Below are 23,625 nucleotides of genomic sequence, written 5' to 3'. Positions count from 1 at the left end.
CGATGAAAACAGTAATAATTATCGTTAGCAGCTAAACAGAGCATAAAATGATAAGAAAAAAAAAGAAAAAAAAAGAATTACATGTAATATGTACAATAAATATCTGCACGCTAATATAAATTAATGGACCGTGTTGAAAGTGGGTGAATGAGAAGGTGGTTGAGTGATTGATTGGATGTGTGATTGGGACTGTTGGTAGATGTCTCATCATTTTCCATAAAGAAAAACAAAACGACATGTATGAATGAAGGTCACATTTGTACGCGATCGCGCGTAAAAATTCTTTTAAACAGTTGGATTAAGTGTATTAAGGTAACCCTCCTAAAAATTATTAACAGGTTCTTAATATCTTCTTTCGGTAAGTGTCGGAATTCGAGTGGTTTGTGCAATACCAACAAAAAGAGACGGTAACCTTTGTCATTAACTTGTGATCATTTCCAATATTAATAGGCATCGCTAGTGCCTTTCAAGTCAATCTACAAGAGGCTCACAAATCTAATATCTACGAAGTGCAAGAACACGATGATTCCGGTATCTTTCGAACCAAGTACAAGGTCCTGTCTGCCAATGATACACACACTCATCTTCATCGGACCTGGACGAACTACGACTACCAACAATTTGCAGACGGTACTCCAGCGAGAGGTGAGCACAAGCTACAGTCTCAGCACAGCGCTCATATTCATGTAAAAAGTGGAAGAGTGGATAAAGTTCACCGTATCACAAGTGCATTCCTCAAACCTGCCAAAGGACATCCAAGAGCAGAGAATTTCAAAGACTTCCAAAAGCAGGACATAGAAATGTCAATCAGAGGATACAGCAAACTGATGTTAAGATCTTGTGTTGAGCTTGAAAAGTCGCCCGAACATCAGCGTTCTAGGCGGTCTACCATTGAGAACGCGTATCTAAAGACCATAAAATCTCTTACTCGAGACAGTTTGCTGTTTGATGACACTGATAAAATAAAATGGTCGGAAATAGGAGGAGAAAATAAGAAATTTCGGCCTCTGCACGAAGTCCTACGCTGTTTTGTTGACAAAAGTGTTAAAGAGCGAGAAATCGGTTATTGCACGAGTGAGCTGCATCGCATGATTCGGAACGATAAACGTGTGTTTAGAGCGGTCGAGCGATTGGTTCAAAATCGAAATCACCAAAACCTTACCTCGTGGGCCGTCTATGTATCTGCGCTAGCTGCGTATGGTAAATATGAAGCTCAACATGCCCTTGCACGTGCGGTCAAGACCGATAATCCAAGGCCGCTCACCAGAGAGGAATATGAGACGTTGCTGTTGTCAGTCCTTTACCTACCAGACGGGTCAATTCACTCTAATCTCTTTGATGCTATTTTTGAATTGACATTAGAAAATGGAAAAGGAGAAGACGTTACAGCCACAGCGATGTTGGTCTTGGCTGGAATAACAGAGAGAGCGACGAGAGCAGGATACAATGACACCTTAAGCGATATCGTTGCTGAGATGATTCATCATAGGTACCGAAACAAGTCACTTCTTTACCATCCAGATAGTCTAGAATACGAGTCACACCTTAGAGACCATATCTGGGCGTTTGGAAATCTTGGTCATCATTCCGGGCTTCCAGTCCTTCTCGAACATATTGACCACGATAACTCCGATATTCGATCAGCGGTCATTTCAGCTATGCGGAAACTGCCTCCAAAAGACACATACCACCATCTGATGACAGCCTTGTATCAGGACGAACATATTGACGTCAAGGCGTCAGTTGTTAATGTATTTATACATCACCACCAGAATTTGACTGAATCCGTTGTTCAAGGCTTGGAACATGCGTTGTGGCACTCAAGTAAGGGTGACGCTTTGGACTCGTCGATACAAGAGTTTTTGGAAAACCATGGTAATCATACCAAAGCACTTTATTTGCGTAACAGGCGAATGATAATTCATCGCCAAAAGCGTGCCCTGTTTCCAGCATTGCGCCCTCGAGCATACGAACTAGGTATTTCGAAAAGGTGGAATAAGGGTGTCGGAGGAGAATGGCTAGGAGCCGAAACTGTCCTTCAGTTGACAAATACAGTTGTGCTTACAGCTGGAATTTTTGGCGGGAAATTTGAGGTTAATCTTGATAATTTCGGGATAATACGAGCGCACTTTCTTAAGTTTTCAACTGAAGTAGCAGAGGGCAAGGCTGCTTTTAAGGCTTCAGCAAGTTTTAAGAACGACTTTCCAAAGGATCTTATTCATACTGTCGGAGATGCTGGCGATGAACTTCTTCGACAATTTGACAGTGTTACAAGCGTCATCACGGAGCAAATAAGTAAATTCAGAACTAAACTTGCCGGATATATCCCATTGAAAATTGACGCATTTACGGACTTTGTGAATAACCTTAATGAATTTTTGCAAGGCTTATCAATTCCTTTGCGAGCTATAAAAGGCACAAGCAAAATTATCAGTTTTTCGAAAGATCTAGCTGGTAAAGTAAAAAGGTGGGAACCACTGATTGATAGAATCGCGAAGATACAGCAACATCTTGCAAAGGTTACTGCTTTTGAGGCACAGTATAGGAAAGCTCTTGCCACTCTTGATGAGATACTTGGAATTATCGATGGTGTTAGTAAGTACCTGCCAAATAATTTGCCTGGTGGCTTTAGAATAAAGAACCTTCTTCAAACTCTCAGACAGGTCCCTGAAAGTCAACAGACTGCCAAGATTGAAGATTACTTTATGACATTAGGGTCTTCTGTACCAGAGGGATTCCGCTTACAGCTTCCATTAAAGGTCTCTTTTCACTTTTCCATGTCACTCAAAAATTTTCGGGCAGTCATTGTAAGATTGCAAAGTTTCAGCCACAATTTTCTGGATATTTTGTTTTTGCTGGACTCTCTAGTTGGCACAGAGTTACCAACACTTGCCCTGCCTTTTCTGAGGACAAGCTCTCCACCGTTTCAAGGAAGTGGATTTAACTTTGGCCTTGGCTTTGACTGGAAAACTGGCTTAAAGTACGACCTTAAATTGAAATCCCCAGACTTTCAGAAATTACTTGCTCTACTTGGCGATATCGAAAACTTTTTCAGTAATTTCACACATCTCAATTTCGAGCACGGAACGTTCTTTCAAGAAATCTTACCTGGGGGAAAATTTGACTTGCAAACACAGTTTCCTGGGCTTATCAGAGTAAATCACAACAATTCCTCTAACCCTTCCGACTTTCTACAATCTTTTTTCTCGGCAATAGCCAGTATCCTCGATTACCACGTTTCAAATGTATCCGATATCAGTTACGTGACGGACTTCTTTCAAGAACTTGGACCATCATTGGCACAGTTTGCAGAGCAAAGTGTTCAGAAAACCTGCAGAATCCATGAAACAGCCTCACAGTTTTCTCAGGAGTTTAAAGACTTTGGAGAAAATATTGAGAAGGAAGGTTTCTTTGTTCTCAAGGCCATCCAGAATAAAACTCAAGAGGTGCTCTTGGAATTGCTTAACTTTAAAATTATCTTGGACACTTCGATTGACGAGGTAGAACATAAGATTACAGATTCTGCTAAAGCGTTCGTTTCTGAGTTCCAGGATATACTCGTTGAAAAGCTCCTAAATATTCAGAAGCTAGCAGATGGGATTGTGGACTTTAGCAACGAAACAGCGTCGAAAATGAGTGGAGCGTGTACCAAAGCGGTGTCTTTTTCCGCTAATGTCATCGACGAAGTGCAAAATACCGCCCGTCAGGCACTTAATGACTTGGTATTTGTGATTGGGCCTGTGGTTTCAAACATCAAGACTGTCGGGACGAACTTAAAGTCTGCAGTAGCTAAAGTTGTAGACTGGCACCAGGAAAATTTAGTAGCTCGTGTAGGAAAGATTTCTCGTGTTGCTCAAATTGTGTCAGATTTTCTTTCGATTCTAAACACGAAAAAGGGAATTCTTAACACCGCAAGCAACATAGATTTTCGTCTCCGTGAAGTGCTTAAACATCTCAAAAGTGTTCCAGAATATGCAAACAGAGCAAGTAAAACTGTAGACGAAGTAATCAGTTTTGCAAACGAAGCTGGCCATTATAAAGATGAAATTGAAAAGCTTGACATCGGATCACAGTTTGGAGTTGACTTCGATCGACGTTTAAGAAATGTTTGTAATAAGTTCAACGCCATCAATTCCGACACGCTTGACAAATGTAGAGGCTTTGATATTGTTCAGGAGGTTAAAGTGCTTTTCAGTGAAGATATTGCCATCTTCGTCGAAAAAAGTTTACCGAAATTTAAGAGTATAAGGAAATCTGTAAACGAGATACAAGAAGAACTGCAAGAGGTAAGTTCCATGGTAAATGGAGTGATAGCAGTTTTACGAGATCTCAAGCCTTTCGTAAGCGCTTTTTCTCCTATACTTGAAACAGTAGGTAAGCTACCTGGTTGCCAGCAAATGAAGCAAATATTACTTGATAATACGAAGCCGTGTGTCCGTAAGGCAGTCTCAGTTGGAGGATTTATTATCGACCAGTATAAAGACTTCATAAACGAGATAAAAATCCTTAACACGTTAGTGCCGGAAACGTGGAAGGCCTTCCAGGTGCAGAAATGTGTGAAGAGTGGTAACTGCATTTACAAAGCTTTTCTTGAACAAGGAAATGTCATTAAAAATAAAGTTTATGACATCAAGGACAAACTTGAGAAATCTGTTGAATATTCCGACCTATTAGGCAAAGCCGAAGAAGATGTTAATAATATAACGATGGTAATGGATGTCGTAAAGCTTCTTTTAGACCAAGTCCGAGAATTATCTCTTAAACGTGATATTCAAAGGGTTAAAAGAGAAGTAAGTGATGGTCAAATATGGTCCTCAAAATACGCAAACGATCGTCATCAAAGGATGGCCGAATATATACAGAAAGCCATGGAAATGGAAGATAATCTTCAGAATTTCCAAGTGGATACTTTTCAAGCCTTGCATAGTGTGTATGATGACGCTATACTTAAACTTCGTCACGGGCTTAAGAGTGCACGTTCCAAGTTACATTGCACATATAACTTGTGGCAAAATACGAATGATGTTAGCGATATTCTCAAGGCTTTGGATACCGGCACTAAAAGTGCGTTGGAATTTACGAATAAGTTACAAGAAGTGGTTGATTTGTTTTCAAACCCAACAAGTAACCTTCTTGCTGATACTGGAGAGCTAAGCAATGTGGTAAAACCCAAGCTTGACAAGTATACATCAGAAGTGACAGAAGCAGCTGGCAAAGTAAACGGGTTTTTAGGTGAAGTCACAGATTTCTTGAACACGATTCAAAAAAGACAAAGAGGCTTGGACCCGAGCGATTACAAACCTTGGCAAGATATATCTTATTGCTCTGAGGAAGTCTGCTTGCGTTCCATACGAAGGTCATCACCATCATATTTATCGACCATTTTCACTTGGAAATTTTCCCAACTTGATGATCTTTCTTCAATGCCAAAAAGCGGACGCTGGCTAACACCGGGCCTGTTCGACGATTACAAAGTAAAAGGGATTGCTCAACTCTCCGACAACGAAATGATTCTTGGAATGTATGGAGTGGCAAGCAATGAAGGCAAAGCTTCTCTCATTGTTATAACAAACTTTGAAAAAGGGGTCAAAAACATTTTTCTACTAACAAAACGAGGTAATCCTCTATCTGTTAAAATGGGTGGTGTTGTTTTAGCTGGAGACTTTGTCTGGATAAGCGATAGTAATAACAATAAAATCCATTCTGTTAGAAAATCTCACATTACGACAACGTTTTCTTCACCTAAACCTACCCGAGTTGATATCTCAAAGACTGTATCTGTCGACGAAACAGCTGGATCTGTCTCTTACGATGAACGAAGCAATGTGCTGTGGGTGGTAAATGGTAAAGGCGGCAAGGCATACGGTTATACCCTTTTATCAAATGGTGATATGCCTTTCGCTTCTGTAGCTCCGAACAGAGTGATTTACATTGGAATTAATTCCCGAGGGATGACGATTGTAAGACAGTTCGGAGAGGAGTATGCGTGTATCTCGAGATGTGCATTAATTGCAGGGTTTCAATGTAAGCTAGAATTTCACCACTTGAACAGTGGTGACGAAACAGGAGAAAATACCCTAGCAAGAGTGGTTCGAACTCCCTTCGGCTTGGAATCTGTCACTACAGTTGATAATGAAGTTATTGCATTGGCGTTCTCGAGTGGTACGTTTGCCGAAAAAGAAAATGTAGAACTCGTTGGCGGCGACTTTGAAGACAGATACTTTAAAATAAGATTGCCCATCCTGAAGACTACCTTTGGAATAAACGAAAACTGTCTCTACTTTAAAGTAATGGGCAAATACGTGTTACGACCGCGGAAAATCTTTCCCATTGGAGATATGATATGTGGAACAAGACGCAAGCGAAGTATCTTTCAAGAACTCTTAGAATCCGATATCTACCATGCAAAACTTGAGAAAATTCATGAAAACGAAAACAGAATGCGTAGAAATGTTGCAGATCTGAGCTCCTGTATGAGTTTTTTCAAAGGGTCCTTACTAGAAGGCTCTCAAAACTTCTTTGAATATTCACACGTCGTTCCCGTGTTTGGAATACCTGTTAGGTTTTTCGCAGGATCTAATGGTCATTATCGAATTGGTTACCAGGCAGAGCTTTGCTCGAAAACCAAACTCTTCAAACTGGGTCTTATACCCGGGGCGTGGATTTCAGTATATGCTGGCGCAAGCCTTGCTGTTGAACTTGTTGAAGCCGGTGTAACCATTGAAGCAAGACTACTTGAGACCGAGCTTATTCCAGAGTTACGTATAGAAATTGGCAGCTGGCCATTAAACGCATGCATCGAACTGAAAATTCGTATGACTCCTCTTAGTATTGGAGTTTATCTTTGGTATAGGTTCAGAAATGTTAAAGCCAAATGCTCTCTAGTTAGATGCAACATTGAATTCCCTTGGGGCCGAAAGAATACATTCAAGGAATGGTGGTGGTCCGCAAAAGCAATCGAGAGAATCCTTTTTACCGATTGTGATGCAGATATAGACAGAACACCTCCAGAAGCTGGAAAGTGTACAGCACGACAAGTAGCAGACACCAAATACTTTGTACACTGGCATGGATTTAAGGAAGATACGAAAATTGACGCTTACCAAGTCAGAATAGGATCTATCAAAGGTTCCGGCGATGACCAATCTTCTAAAGTTGATACGTCGCTTAGCCATGTTGCCACAAACCTGCTAATCATGCATGGTAGAGATGTATTTGTGAGTGTCATGGCAACAAACGCCGAAGGAAAAGACAGTTCTTTGGCTCACTGCCCGTTGTTCCAAGCAAGACGAAAAGGACCACAGATTCTTTATGTTTATGATGGTGCAGTGAAAGGAAAAGACATCGACTATCAATCCAATATTTTTTCGTTAGGAATGAATTTCGCATTTAAAAGTGATTTCAATGAGATTGTTAATCTAAAATGGGGAGTTTCTTCTAACCCAACTTGTACGTTGCATGAATCAGAACCAAATGTGGTTCCTATGACTTCTCTTGGGGATTCTAACTCAATTCAAGTGTCTGGTTTGAATCTTCAACATGGAAAAAAGTACTTCACTCGTCTTTATGCAATGGATGTCGTTGGATTAAAGGCAGTTGTGTGCAGCAACGGTATCTCAATTGACACAACTCAGCCCATAGCAACACATTTTCAAGACGGTGCTGGTGAAGATGACGCTACCTTCCTTCCATCACTAAGACGGGTTCGTGGGAAGTTTGAACCCTTTATTGATCCTGAGAGTCCCATGACCAAGTATGAATGGAAAATTGTGACAAACATATCTGGTGAAGATGTCACAGCTTTTGTCAATGTACCTCTTACACAAAAGACACCCCTCATAGATGGTCTTTCGCTTGAAGCGGGCTCTCCTTATAGGCTTGTACTTCGTGGAACCAACGCCGCCGGACTTCAAACAGTCATTGAGACGAATGGGTTTATACCTGACGATACACCGCCGTATTGCGAAGGACAGGTAATTGACGTAACTGATGAGACAGACACCTCCGATGCAGATATTGTGAGAGAGTTAAACAGCATTCAAGCAAAGTGGAAGTGCTTCGATCGTGAAAGTGGTATCAGTTCACAGCTTTTAGGCATAGGAACGTACCCTGGCGGCGATAACATACGAGCTTTTGAGGAGCTCGCTTCCCTTTTACAAACGACAATGGATAGTGTTTCTTATGTTCAATTTCCTAAGATGCTGATTCTTGCAAAAGTTAGATACCATGTTACCATAAAGATCATCAATGGAGCGGGTCTCAAAAAAACTGTCTCCTCGAATGGTATTTTGATGGACATTACACCGCCATCAGTTGCTTCAATGTACATCAAAGATGGAGAGGAAGGAAAGGACAGGAACTTCACTAGTGACCGTTTTACTTTCAGTGCACATTGGAAACAAGCGTTCGCTGATGCAGAAAGCGGGCTGGCGGAATATCGTGTCGGGTTCGGTACTAAACCTGGACTAGCTGACATTAAAGCGTTCAGTTCTGTGGGCCTGCAGACTAATGTGACAATAACAGGAATCCTCCTTCAGAGCGGTCAGCGTTACTTTGTGACTGTGGTTGGTTGTAATAGAGTAGGAATGTGTGTCAACGCGAGCAGTAATGGTGCTATTGTAGACTTTGTCCCTCCGCATTCTGGGAAAGTGCTCACTGGATTGACAGGTCCCCCAGTATTGTATCAGTGGATAACTAAGTCAGTATGGGCGAGATGGAATTGGTGCTTGGCAGATGAGAAGCGGGTATCCGCAGTTCTAAACTACAGCCAATGTAGCAATGGCAGTTTCTATGATGTTCACAGTGGAATTGGTATGTTTGGTATTTCTGTTGTGTCCCAAGGTACTGACGAACTTCTCGCACCATTCAAATTAGTTGGGCGCCAAAGATACACTGGCCGTAACATTAATCTACAAGATGGTGTTTACTCAGTAGTTATCGAAGCCACTGACAAGGCAGGTGTTGCTACCCGTGGCCTTTCAAATACATTTATCGTTGACAGTAGTCCTCCGGTAATAACATTCGTACAGCACGGTCATTTTGGTGAAACAATAGCGTTTATAAATACTACTGTTTTTACATTTCGATCTTACTTTATGGTCGAAGATGACCTTTCTATGGTAACAGGTTACAAAGTCGGTGTTGGAAGTTACTCTGGTGCCAATGACGTCATTAAATTCGAGTCCTACTCTTTGCAATTGCCAATGTCATCACTGCGGGCTAACTGGACATCATTTAAACCAACACCACTGAAGAACAACCGGCGTTATTTTATCACAATATTAGCTATAAACAGCGCTGGTCTCTTTACCATTAAATCCTCTCCTCCTTTGCTCTCTGACTTTGAAGCACCTCAAAATGGAGTGGTATTGGATGGATGGGGCTTACCGGACACTGCATTTCAGAGCTTAAGTTCTCTTTATCGCGCACACTGGTATGGCTTTACCGATTTCTCTGGAATCAAGAAAATGTACCTCGGATTGTCCAGCAAGTCTAATACAACCGTCTGTGATGTCAAAAAGGAAGAGATTGTCTTGTTCAAATCCAACTTTCACGTTTTATCCGGGCTAACCTTAATATCAGGACACAAGTACTACGCATGTCTCAAGTTGGTTGATAGAGCTGGGAATTTCGACTTCTTTCAGTCCAATGGTGTAGTCATAGACACCACTCCTCCTCAACCAGGTTATGTTACTGACGGAAGACCAGGGCAGGAAATAGACGTACAAAACGAGAAGTCAGTCCTTAGAGCTTCATGGGGTAACTTTACAGAGCATGAAACAAAGATTGTGTCCTATCATCTCGCATTTGGCTCTTTTCCAGGAGGCCAAGATGTGCAGGAATTTACAAACGTAGGGATGGTAAACACGGCCACGAGTTCTAGAATAAAAGTTTCGGAACTGACGACTGGCCAACGTTATTATGCATCAGTGATTGCCTACAATGTACTTGGAATGCCTAACTCAGTAGTTTCGTCGAACGGCGTGCTAGTGGATTGCACTCCACCATATTTTTCGCAACCAGCTCGCGATGGTGATGATCCTAGTAAGGACTTAAGCTACACATCTAGAACATCACTTAAAGTAACATGGCAGTGCTTAGACCCAGAGACTGGGCTTTCCACCGTTGAGATCGCTTTCGGTCTACAGCCAGGTGACACAGACATAATGAACTTCACCAGTCTACCAGTGTTCCAAACATCTTTCACCACCAATCAGTACCTTCAGCTGGGCTTTCGCTACTTTGGTAGTGTTCGATGCACAAACAGAGTTGGACTCACAGCTGTCTCCTTTTCAGATGGTATCATTTACGACAATACGTCAGCTAATCCAGTTTATTTACGAGATGGTGACTATCAAGACACAAAAAAGACTTTATTGGTTTTGTTCAAGTTTGTTGACGCTGAAAGCGGTATTCAAGAATATAGAGTTTATGTCTGGGGAAGAGATTCTTACAACACCTCCCTGGATATGTACGGTTCCTTCAATTTTCATGGAAATGTTACCAGGTCAACTTTAGAATTGTCAAAGGATCTTGTCAGTGGCAAAACGTATTATGTCAACGTAACTGCAGTAAACGGCGTCGGTTTGGAAGCTACCAAACAATCTGATGGATTTGCTGTTGACACCACTCCCCCAATATGTTCGAAGGTCTGGGATGGCAAGGGCGACTATAGAGAAGACACTGAATATTCCCCGAGTTCAAACAGATTCATTATTTCATGGGTGTGCTATGACAATGAATCCCCAATAGTTCGATATCGGCTTTCGGTCAGAGATGTGCAAACAAATGAATACGCTATACCGTTTTACACCTTGAAAGCCCGTGTTAACTCATCGGGGTCGGCAATTATTACAGGAGGAGGTCGGGTGACCACAAAATTTGAAGAAGGACACAAGTATGTGAGCGGAGTTGATGTTGTCAACGTTGTTGGTTTGAATACGATTTACTGGACAAATGGTGTAACAATTGATAGCACACCTCCAGTAATAACTCATTTTAAAGTCACATTCAATCCACGAAATGATATCTTAATAGCTGAATGGTCAGTAGGTGACAAAGAAAGTGGCCTGATCTCTGTGTCCTGGGGAATTGGAACAACTCCAGAAACAAATGACATCAAGAACGTTTCTGACGTTTCGCCATTAGTAAATAACATATCTGTATCCAGTGTTTCGTTTCAGCAGGGAATTACGTGCTTTTTAAATATATTGGCTGTTAATAAAGGTGGGTTAACCAGCAGATCCTCCTCAAACGCCATTGTCATTGATCGCTCAGCACCAACTCCTGGAATTGTAGCTGCCTATCATGCTTTCCCGCGCAGTTATGATCAAAACAGAAACAAAGTACCAAATTCGTCTTTTGTTGTAACTTGGACAGGATTTACAGATCCTGAAAGTGGCATCAAAAAGACCAGCTGGGCTATTGGAACAGACTGCCAAAAATTAAAACAAGATGGTGGGGATTTGTATACTGAGGTAGTCGCTGATGAGTCTGTTGGCGGAGTCATTATCGAAAATCAAACCCTTGTAGGAAATGAAACATATTTCGTTGCTGTCCGAGTTACAAATGGAGTTGAACTTCACAGAACAGATTGCTCGCTGGGAATGCTTGTAATATTGGGAAAACTATCGGCTGGTGTGGTAAGCGACGGACCGGTCACGTCAGCAAACGATATTGATTTCCAGCTTGATGACAGAGCAATTTGGGCACACTGGCGTGGTTTCAGAGATCCTGTGTTTGGTATCTCAAAGTATGATTGGTGCATCAGAGACCTGCCACCCAATACAACTGGATCAGACCCGTGTGCATGGCCATTAATGGAAGTACATCATTTAAAAACAAAAGCCAGTCGCTTCCATAACCTGACACTTTCGAATGGAAAGAAATATTACGTTACAGTCAAGGCTGAAAACACAAGGGGTGATACTATAATGTCGTCCTCGGATGGTGTCATTATCGATCGAACTTCTCCAATAGCAAAATCAATCCAAATCTCACCGTCATCGGGAAAGGAAACTTTGTTCTTAACATCACCTTCTGCTCCTGTAGTTACCTGGTCAATTGATGATCTCGAAAGCGGAATAAGCCACTTTTTCGTTAGTGTTGGCAGATTTCCACTTCAAAGTGATCTCATGGCCAGTCAACGTGTCGACAGTCTAACGCGTTCCCTTGATTTAGACCAAGTAAACTTCACGCTTCATGAAGGCTTGACGTTCTACGTGACCGTGATTGGCGTTAACATGGTTGGTTTGAAGTCCTTTATAACATCACCTCAAGTAGTGGTGGACTGGACGCCCCCAGAATCTGGTGACATTGTGGATGGTAATCGCACCATGCCGATGGGTCAGGCGTTTGTCGACACTGACTACCAAAGAGACAGAGGAATGCTGTTTGCTCACTGGAATGGTATTCATGATCCTGAGAGTGATGTTATGGAATATCTGTGGTGTGTTGGAAAAGCTCAAGGTTAGACTTTTTTCTTTGAAAGTAGTGCATGACATGCCAGTGTTTAACTAGTTATCGTTAGACCAGCCATTCTAGTTACAATGTACTGATGCGATAGCTCATATTAAGCGTTTTTTGTTTGGAAACTGCACTTTCTGAACGTTTCCATGTCGATGAACTGTTAGGTGTTTAACAAACGAGACCTTGTGCTTTTTTGCAGGCACTTGTGACGTAAAAAGCATGGCATCTGCTGACCTTCGCACAAGTGCTCATCACTTAATTGATCTTCAAGAAGGCATGCAATATTTTTTTACCGTAGAGGCTATCAATGGTGCTGGTCTTAAAGAAGCAATCTATTCTGATGGAATTTCTGTCGATACCTCGCCACCTGTGATAGAAGGGGTCCACTATGATGTTGAACAGGAAGAAAACAAAATGATGGTCCAAAACGAAGTGATGGTCCAAAACGATGGTGGATACCTAGCATTCTATTGGGATAAGCCCTATGACACGGAAAGTGAAATTTCCTCCGTTGAATGGTGCGCAGGAACCAAGAATGACTCCTGTAATATCGTCTCCTTAACTCCAGTAGACCCTGAAGATACTTCAATGAAACACTACATATCTGAATCACTAGTTACTGGTACTGTCGTGTTTGTAATGATAGTTGTGACAAATGGTGCTGGACTGACTTCGATGGTCGTCGCTCCACCACTTCTTATTGATACAACCCCACCGTCAGTTGGAAATGTGACCGTAGGAACAACTGCAGAAACCACTTATTTCAAAGAGGGGGATTCAATTACAGTTACTTGGAGTGGATTTGTTGATGGCGAGAGTCAGTTGAGCCATTTTGAATGGGCCATATGTCAAACGAGTGTAAAAAATGAATGTATTAGCCCATATGTGAACGTTGGCGTAAAGACCACAACTAATATCGATGCCCTCGGTATCAACTATGGTATATCGTATGTCGTAATTGTCCGAGCTTTTAATAGGGTTGGCTTATTGAGTGAAGCTACTTCTAACCAGTTTATTCTGGATGGTGCACAGCCATCTGTAGGTACTGTGTATGATGGATTGAAACGACAGAAGGACATTGAATTTCAAAGCTCTACATCTCAAATCTCAGCCAACTGGTCGCCATTTACCGATGTTAATAGCAGAATCGTTGAGTACGAGATGTGCGTAGGAACCGAACCGGGAACATGTGATGAGAGTTCCTTTGTTAGTGTTGGCATCAAGCTTACAGGGACAATAATGGGATTAAACTTGAGTCACAATCGAAGATACTTTGTCGCCGTGAGAGCAACTAGCGAGTCCGGGTACAGCACAACAGCAACCTCTAATGGTGTTAGAGTTGACAGTACACCACCTTTAGGAGGAAAAGTGAGAGATGGTCAGGCACTCATAGACATTGATTACCAAGCAGCTGGCACGTACATTTATGCCAACTGGGATGAGTTCCAGGATGACGAATCGGATATTACTAGGTCTACATGGTGTGCTGGCACAAAAAAGGGTACCTGTGACATTACTTCCGAAACTGACGTTGGAGATCGAACTAGTGCTGGTCAACAAGTTCTGCCATCACTACCTGAAGGGATATCAATATTCATTTCTGTCAGCACCTTTAACAACGCAGGCGCATCCACCACGGTATTTTCAGACGGGTTTAAAGTTGACACCACTCCACCGATTCTCTCTAGAGTAAGTACGACCGATTGTAACTCATGTTGCTTCATTTTTGTTCATTTGCATTGCCTGTACATTATAGAAAAATGATATTTTTAAAGCTTACGATTTGAAAGTTTGTTTTCACATCTCTACTTTTTAATATCTTTCGGCACGAATACAAAGCTCCTTTAACAGTTGAACCCTCCCAAACTCAAGCAGTTTTTTCTTGGGTTTTTCGTTCAAAACATAGCGTTAAGTTGGCACTGAATGAGTTATTTAAATTAATTCCATTCGAAGGCTTGACAAAAACTTAAGAATGCACTACTGCGTCCCGTAAAAGACACGAATTTGGTTTTTGATATATTTAGTCTTAAGGCCCGGCTAAACGGAGACGCAAGTGGACGCAAGATCCAAACGCCAGGACCTGCGTCCACTTGGGTTGGCTTGCGATAACTTTGGTAGAGATCAAGTTTGCACACAAGCCAACGTAATTTTTTTCACCGTTTAGCCACTCAACGCAAGTCAACGAAAGTCTTCCTTTTCTACTTCAAGTACTGAATTGCGGCACGCACAGTAGCATTGAAATGGCTTTTTTGACAATTTCTGTGCACTCGCGAGTCCGTTTGGCAGCCAACGCAAGTCTATATGCAAGTTTAACTTGCTAATTACCTGCGTTACCGTTTGGCCATTGCTAAAAAGATTTGAATCGAGTGATCAAAATCTTAAAATCAAAAGAAATTCCTTTGGTGTTGGGATGACTGACTTAAAATTAGTTAATTTTGTGTAACTTAGTTTAGAGAATATATAAATCAATCAATCAATCAACCAACTAACAAAGCAACCAACCAACCAATTAATCACCCAACCAATCAAGCCATCCATCCACTCATCAATCAATCATGCAACCAATAAGTCAATCTTAAGTGGTCAGTACAGTTTGCTTATGTGCAGGTAAGCAAGAACGCCACTAAAATATTTAATAAAAGAAACAAATCATTTCATTTCCTCAGGTCTTAGACATGCAACTTGGCTTAGGTGATGGAGATGTTGACTATGTGACTGCAAAAGACAGCTACTGTGCTAGCTGGGATGTCGTGGATACCGAGAGTGGTGTACTCAAAAGCGAAGTCTCCGTTTGTTCTGAATTGGACGTAAATGACTGTTTGCTGTATGATTTAGATGTAGGGAACCAAACATTTATTTGTGTGGCTGATCTAGAGTTCAAAGAAGGAGTCAGGTATGTAACGAAAATTCTGACCGAAAATAACATTGAACTCTCCACAGAGCTCTATTCAGATGGCTTCATGGTCGATTCTACGCCTCCCTTTATGGGTGAGATAATCTACATTGAGAGCTCAAGCCCAGTTGTAGAGAAGGCCGAACAACAGTTTACACATTCCTTAATAGTTGTTCAGTGGAACGGTTTTTGGGATAAGGAGAGCGGTATACGCACTTCCTACGTTTGTGTCGGAACTCAGCCAGGAGAATGCAACAACAAGAACTTTACTGACGTGAGAAACTCCACTTTATACATTTACCAAGATTTGCCGCTTGTTCATGGAGAAGCGTACTTTGTTTCTGTGAAGGTCGAGAACGGAGCTGGTCTAACGAGTGACGTCAAAACATCTGACAGGATTGTTATTGACAAGACAGGTGAAAATTGATATTGTAAATTGTTTTTGGAGAACTTTTTAATATCTGTTCTCAGTTTTCATTTCTATTCGGGACATTTTATCTGACAAGATGTTACTATGTCAGTATGTTTAAAATCTTCAGGAGTATGTGTTATTTTAAGAGTACACAAAACGATTCCGTAACATACATGCTATGTGTTTAATACTGTGCATGATAGTATTGGCATTTTTTTCCTTGCGTGTGGCGCTGTTGTTACGTAACTATGTAGGTCCATTTACACTATACTGGAGATTTAATTGGTTTACCTCGCTGTAAAAACGTGTGAAATATTTCTTTGTTTTGGATCAATTGTTTTCCTACTTCGTTTCCAGGTTCATTGTTGTCTTGATCGTTCTTTGTTTTACGTCGCTGGTGAGTTTTACAGGGTTTTTTCCACCAAGGATGAGCCGTTTTGATACTGTTCGGAAAAATGAAATTGGTGGCGATGTTTAGTTAACTCCTACTCGCAACACGGGTGAATTGACGCTGCTGCCAATAATATCAGAGCCTTACCAAACCTCTGGTACAGTGTTCAGTTTTATGGGCCTTACAATTAAGTGTTGAATGTTTGTTGTTATCCATATAAACAGGACCTATAAATGGAGGTGCCATACTAGATGGAACTGAAGAAGACAAAGACATTGATATTCAACAAAGCAGAACCCTCATTGCAGCTCACTGGAGTGCCTTTGAAGACCTTGAAAGTGACGTAATAAAAGTAACTTGGTGTGCTGGGTTGTCTTCCGGAGATTGTGACCTCGTGAATGAAACGCAACTTGACCATAATAGCACCCTTGCCCGCAGTGTTCTTACCAAGCCGATCATGAATGGCCAGCGGTACTATGTCACGGTCAAAGCAACTAATGGTGCAGGTGTGACAACATCAGTCACATCAGATGGAGTGACAGTTGATGATTCCCCGCCCATTTCCGGTACTGTGACAGATGGAATGGTATCAGATGTAGATTATCTGAACGGCGAAGATGACATAAGTGCACGTTGGGTTGACTTCGTGGACTTCGAGTCTGGAATCGAGTCTTACGACATTGCTTTATGTGATGCTAGAAACTTGTCTTCCTGTCCTCAACCCTTCACTGCAGTGGGACTGGTTACGAATGTTACTGTTACAGGTGAGATGATTGGCACATCTAGTTAGATACATAGATAATCTTCTCTTTCTTTGGCAGTACAGTGAAAATCCGCCATACGGCCACCTCGTTATTACGGTCATTTTTTGTCCTGGCGAAACGCCCATACATTTTCTTATAATAAACCCCGTTAATACGGCCACTATAACCAAATACCCATTAATAATTGACCAAACAAAACAAATACAGTACTCGAGAAACAATATTGAATGATAATATTTTATGACCTTTGATTTAAAACGCTTGATACTAGTCATATAATTGACCTCTGTGGCTTTGTGGTTAACTAATCACCAATTGTTACTAATCATAAACAACAATTTACATGAAAAAGAAATAAACTTGACAAACAGTAACATCAGCTTAGCTAAATTTCAAAGAGATTAAGTCATTACACATGTGTAATAAAGCGTATAAATACCAAAGCCGTTAACACGGCTTGCTTTTTTCTTGCGGCTTCCTACTTGCTCTGTGGCTCTCTTTAAGCTTCCCTCCCCTTTAGGAACATCTAAACACATCAAGTATGAATTGAAATTAATGCCTTTTTGTCACATAAAACAGTTCTATTGAAGCTTGTTGATTGTATCTGGCGACTACGCTTCCTCAGTACCTTTTATATTTTGCCTGTGAAAAGGCTTTGGTCCAAATATACAAAAGAGCAATAAATTATTTTCTTGTTCTTTATCTTCGCTTTGCTACAGGCCAAAATTGAATTTTGACCGACCAGGGGCCGCTGACGGTAGAAGAAGGGCTAAATTTCGACCATTTTGTGAAGAGCGCTATGTCCACAAAAATGCACTTGACGGAATATCCTTTGGCACAAATTCTACGACATCTTTATTTAGTTCACTGACGAAACAAGGAAAATTTTTCGAAAATTCTAAGCATGGCAGCGCTTCTGAAAGACACCATACTCAGGTCTTTATTCACACGTTAAAATGTAGGTAAATACAAGAGAATAAAACTCAAAAGTTTCAACATAAATTGGAGTAAAAAAGCACATCAATGCAATCTTCTTATCTCAATGAACCGTTTTCTACTTTCAAACTGGTGGGTATCTCCTTGGATTGCACGCGAGAACAAATTAAAATCTGCCATAATCAGTGTGTTTACATAATTGTCGCTCGTGCCGAAGCTGATTTGCATAACCTTGCACTCGATGAGAAAATTCCCTCAACCGTCCAAACTCGATTAAATACCTTTAGAATATAAGGAAATTGCTTCTTTTGATATTCCTATACCATACAGATCCAGCGCTGAGAAAGAAATTGTGTTGAAGATTACCAGAATACTCGTGGCGTGCGAGACTCCACAAAGTAAATATTGACGGTTTCACTGGTCGCACTTGTCCAACAATATTGTAAATTCAATTCGCTACCGTAGTATGTCTAGGGGAAGAAGAAGAGTCGAATTATCGAAATTAGCCATTTAATAAATATAAAACGTGTTAAAACGACAAATTGAATTCTGACAACGCGAATCGATCATGCAAAGACAACTTATAACTTTACGTCCAAAAACATCACTTATACAGGTTGGACCAGGTTGCTTACTGAGGAAGCGTAGTCGCCAGATACAATCAACAAGCTTCAATAGAACTGTTTTATGTGACAAAAAGGCATTAATTTCAATTCATACTTGATGTGTTTCATTCCACAAACGTTCATTTGGAGCCACAATGCAAGTTATGTGCTTTGAGATCCGTTAAACAGAAACTTTTGTTGTGCGGTTGCGTCACAGTAATTTGCAATGCCACGCAAATTGTAACGTATTCTTATTAGCTGTGTGTTGTGAGGTGAGTTGTTTTTTGAGAAAAGAATGAAAGAACAGAGTAATTTACCTCTGTGGTCGGGCATTTGGGATTAAATCGCTAAATGACAGAACAGAAAATAAAACAAATGAAAAGTGTTCCGAAAAAGAGACAGAGTGTGTTAAACTGTTTTCAATATTGAAAGGAACTGAAAACGTATGTATGGACCAAAGCCTTTTCACAGGCAAAAAATAAAAGGCAACTTTTTTTGGCGCGAAGTCAAGAGGACCGCTTTAAACCGGACTGACACTTAAATTCGTTAACATTTTGAGAAGATAGCATCGCCTTGTTCACGTTTCGGTTTGTCAATCCAGTTATGTTCATTTTCCCATCATATTGTATGTGCTGATTGAATCTTCACCGTTTTTTGTAACTGTATATCTGCAGTCGGGATGTTTGTTAAACGGGTTGTTGAGAGGTGCAATTGTGGCATGTACCTGTCAAGACGTCACTTAAAGTAGATAAGTCATGAAGTATGGCCCTATCCCGTTAATACGGCCATCCAGTTAATATGGTAAAATTTCCATGGCCCGTTGGTGGCCGGTATTAAAGGGGTTCCACTGTATGTTATCAACTATGGTTTAAAATGATGAATAAATACCGCTGAAGTTTAAGCTGTAGTTTATAATTTACAATTTTTCGAAACAACAGCAGACAAGAAGTGATCTTTAGAAATGGGCACACGCTTTTCAGTTTGAAACTTTATTATGTTAAAACTAAACTAAGCTTTCTACAGGTTTGGATCTCGAAAGTGGTGAACAATACATGTTCATTGTAAGGGCCACAAACTACGCCGGTCTTAAAGTAGAAGCATTCTCTAATGGATTTACAGTTGATTTTACTCCTCCGACTCAAGGCAAAGTGTGGGTTGGTGCTGGAACCGGACATGACATTTACCAGTTAGATTCTACCAAGATGGTTGTAAGGTAAATGTTATCAATATCAAAGGTACTTACCATAATAAGAGGGCTCAGCAAAGTTCTCTAAAAGTCACATTGCTTCTTTCTTATTTCTTAACCTTGATATGTAGACTATATGTGTAGACGGCTGAGAGTAATAACTGAGAGCACCACAAAGTGATTATGTTTAGGTGCGGCGCCTCTACTAAATACAATAATTCTACTGATTTATTAATTACCTCTTGCAGCTGGATGTCTTTCATGGATCTTGAGAGTGGTATAGTAAAGTACGACGTTTGTGTAAGTTCTGCGCTCCAAAACTGCACCGTCACCACCTTTGTTGATGTAGGATTGAACAGAAGCTCCGCAGTGGATGGCCTTCACCTTTTCCATGGGGAGACGTACTATGCTATCGTGCGAGGTACAAACAGAATTGGATTGTCATCGGAGATGACAAGTGATGGAGTCTTAATTGATTTGACATTACCCACTCCAAAGAACGATGGTTTCTCTCTCTCCATGGAACATTCATCTCCTACTCAACTAAATGTAAGTGTTTCCTTGCCAAAAACAAATAACGTAACTTCGTATCAAGGGAATCAATCTAGCTCTCCCGTCACGCTCACATGCTCCGAAGAATACTTATCATCTAGTTGGGAAGACCACGAAGACCAAGAGAGTGGAATAGTGAAGTATGAATGGTGTGTCGGAACAGCAGAGTATTTATGTGACGTGGTGTCTAAGAGGTCGGTGGGAATGAAAACACAAGGCGCTGCTATTGTCAACAGACTTCGCTCGGAAACGAAACTTTTCTCCACTGTGTATGTCGTGAATGGGGCGAAATTAAGAAGGGAAATAGTGTCAGATCCATGTACAGTCATTACTGTTGCACCGATGCTAGACGAAGTGATTGATATTTCAAGCTTTAACACAAGCAATTTCAAAGACATTGACTGGAGTGCCACCACGCAGAGTGTTTCACTGAGGTGGAATGTCGTTGGGCGTTATCTTGAGGAAATTTCACGCCTGCGTGTTCAGGTAGCAGTTACGAAACAATCGTGTAATTTATTCTCTATACCACGACTTCTTCATGAAACATCTTGGAATGGCGAGCCTTTTAAGCAGCCCTTCATGGATGTGCTGTCATGGCAGCGTAATGTTACAATAAGAAGTGTAATCTTCCATCCGTGGGAACGCTATCGTGGCATAGTAAGGGTGTGGAACGAGAGAGGTATCTACTCCGAGGGGTGCAGCGATGGATTAAAAATGGAACCCAGTCCTCCACCAAATCGTGGTCTTGTTATCCGTGACAAGGCAGCAGAAAAAGAACATCTTCGTTGGTGGCCAAACCTAAGGATTCCTCCTGTCAATGAAAGTGCAATAGACACCGATATCACCTTCATCTCTTCCCCAGCGGAGCTAGAACTCACTGTTAGCAGTGACGCGTCAAACCAAACATCCAACATAACGGACTATATTCTCGATCACAATATGCTTAGCCCAACGGAAAATTTTAAAATTGTTACGAAGAGAGTGACACAAAGACAAAATGACACAAAGACGACGTTCCAGTCCAAAACAATGAAGGTTATTCCTGGCTTTGCTGATTCTGAGGGTCCATGCTGTGCCAAACAGTCTACAAGTACACAATCGGCCTTAAGTGACACTCATTTCAAGCCAACCTTACCAACCGAAGACTTTGGTGTTTCCGTGGTGGTTTTATCAAATGATGTTGCAGCTATTGGATGTAAAGGTAAAGTGGTTCTACAATCACTGAAGAATAAAACTGCAAGTCATTCTATTGTACTGGGTAACCACTCTGATCCTAATGCAAGAGTAAAGATATCATCTCGTGAAAACAGAACAGGCTTTCTCCTGAATGGTAAACTTCATATCTACGAGCGTACTTCAAGTGACCCAGGAGAAAGTGTATTAGGAAACAATATCATAATTGGAAAATGCAAACGCGTTTCAGCGTCAGATTGCTCTGGTAATGAAACATGGGCAGATAATATCGGAACGGCGTTTGCATTCAATGAGCACGTAATTGCAGTAACTGGATCGAACTCAACCACCAACAATAGCGTTGTCGCTGTTTTTCAAGAAAACGATGGAAAATGGATGTTCTCTCAGGCAATTGGCGAGGAAGCTAAAAACTCAAACTTTGGACACTCAATATATTTAAACAACCATGTTCTGGCGATAGCCACAGGAGTTGAAAACAACTGTTGCGTCCTTATATTCTCACTACCGACCATGGTTCTCCGTAAGACAATCTGTCTAGCTGAGTCTGTAAACCGAGTGGCACCTCTGTCTATACACCTTACGGAGACTAATGCTCTTGTAGTATTGTCTAAAACTTCAAGATTGCTAAAAGTCTTTCAGTTAAACATCACTTCAAACTCTCATCACGAGGTGTGTGAGTACAGAGCTGGGGAATATGTTGATGAACTGAGTGGAAATCTTGATGTTAACACCAGAGAGGAAGGATTTATTGTTGCCTTTGGCTTTAAAGCACGGGATGGCACTGAAGGGGTCCAATTGCTTGGCTTCCAAGGAATCTACTCTAACGGTCCTCATAAAAGGAAAGGCGCTAGTAAGTGCGTCAGTCTAGGATCAGTACTAGCAAGAGAAAGTGGGCTACGAGTTCATGACTTTGGTACTCGAACATCGGCGTCTTTTAAAGGTAACACTATCTTATTCGGAATACCTGGCGTTCTCACGTGGCCTAACAATGATCAGTGGTTTAGCACAGGAAGAGTTTTTATGACAACGTATTGCCCGTTAAATCACTTCCGTTCTAGAACTTCTAGTTTACACAGCTTACGTACTGTGGGTTGTTTACCTTGTAAACAAGGAAGAAAATCATTCGGTGGCTTTGTAGAAACTTGTTCAGTGTGCGCAGGGAGACAGTGCCCTTCACCTCATATCGATAATTCTTCTAGTCAGTTTACCTCAACTATTTGTGATGACACGGCCTGTGTTGAAACCTCTCATTTAAATACTACAACAAATGGAGTCAATGTTCACTTAAGGAATGGATCGTTTTACGTTGCTGGATCCGAAAACGTCTACACTGTCGAGCTTCTCGAAACTACCCGAGCTGGTGAATCAACAAGCTCATTTTCAAAGTCCTTTGTGATTGATTCAACAGCTCCTGTGCCTGGAGTGGTTTACGATGGTCTTGGTAGTGACGCAAACATGAACTGCTCAGAGAATTCAACCTTTGGTGAAAACAGCCAGTGTTCTACTCGTGATTTTCAGGACACAGATGTGAAGTTTACCAACAACACGCGAGAGGTCCATGCCAGGTGGATTGATTTCTTGGACAATGAAAGTGACATTGTAGAGTATTTCTGGTGTGTGGGCTGGCAGCCAATGACAGATGACATCCGTGTGTGCGAAAGCACCGGAATGAGGCCAAATGGAAGTCATTATGGGCTCAGTTTCAAACATGGAGATTCGTATTACGTCGCAGTTATCGCCTGCAATGGTGCTCGGATGTGTTCAGCTGCTCACAGTGATGGTGTTACCATAGATAACACACCGCCTGTCATGAAATATGTCAGGGATGGAGTCATGGGACCCGATATGGACTATCAGGTAGGTTGACGAGGGTAATTATTTAAATAATTTTATGCCTGGCCAGAAATTTATTTACCTCTGGATTTTCCTAGTCTGTTTGAGGCTACATATTATTACACGGCTGATCAAATTAAACACACAAATTGCATACATGTATTTGGTCCCCGTTTTTAAAGGGGAACTATCGTGAAGGATTTTTCCGCGCTACTGGTCAACATTAATGGCGCTTACTTGTGAATAAACTACCCTCGCTCATGTAGGAAACGCACCTACCAAGAGGAGGATATCAAGTTAATTTACGAAGGGAGAGCAAATTGTAATTTATAGTTTATACCTTTTTTTTTCCCAAGGCAGAAGGATAGAACTTTTTCAAGTTGATATCACA

At 41.2% G+C, this 23,625-nt stretch overlaps 1 protein-coding gene across 1 annotated transcript in view; it reads left to right on the top strand.

Moving 5' to 3' along the window:
- The window catches only part of LOC144661432 (uncharacterized), a 37,446-nt gene that overhangs the window by 5,742 nt on the left and 8,079 nt on the right, over positions 1–23,625 (top strand). Inside the window, exons 3-8 of the mRNA XM_078522196.1 lie at positions 451–12,468; positions 12,668–14,157; positions 15,135–15,777; positions 16,389–16,928; positions 19,493–19,682; positions 19,904–23,258. Of these exons, the coding sequence (XP_078378322.1) occupies positions 451–12,468; positions 12,668–14,157; positions 15,135–15,777; positions 16,389–16,928; positions 19,493–19,682; positions 19,904–23,258 (18,236 nt within the window). The remainder of the gene's footprint in view (positions 1–450; positions 12,469–12,667; positions 14,158–15,134; positions 15,778–16,388; positions 16,929–19,492; positions 19,683–19,903; positions 23,259–23,625) is intronic.

The sequence above is a fragment of the Oculina patagonica genome, chromosome 1, assembly GCF_052425735.1.
Source record: "Oculina patagonica isolate OP01 chromosome 1, crgOcupat, whole genome shotgun sequence".
NCBI classification, from domain to species: domain Eukaryota; kingdom Metazoa; phylum Cnidaria; class Anthozoa; order Scleractinia; family Oculinidae; genus Oculina; species Oculina patagonica.
The sequence above is the reverse complement of the archived record's forward strand: the minus strand, read 5'-3'. Positions and strand labels throughout refer to the sequence as shown.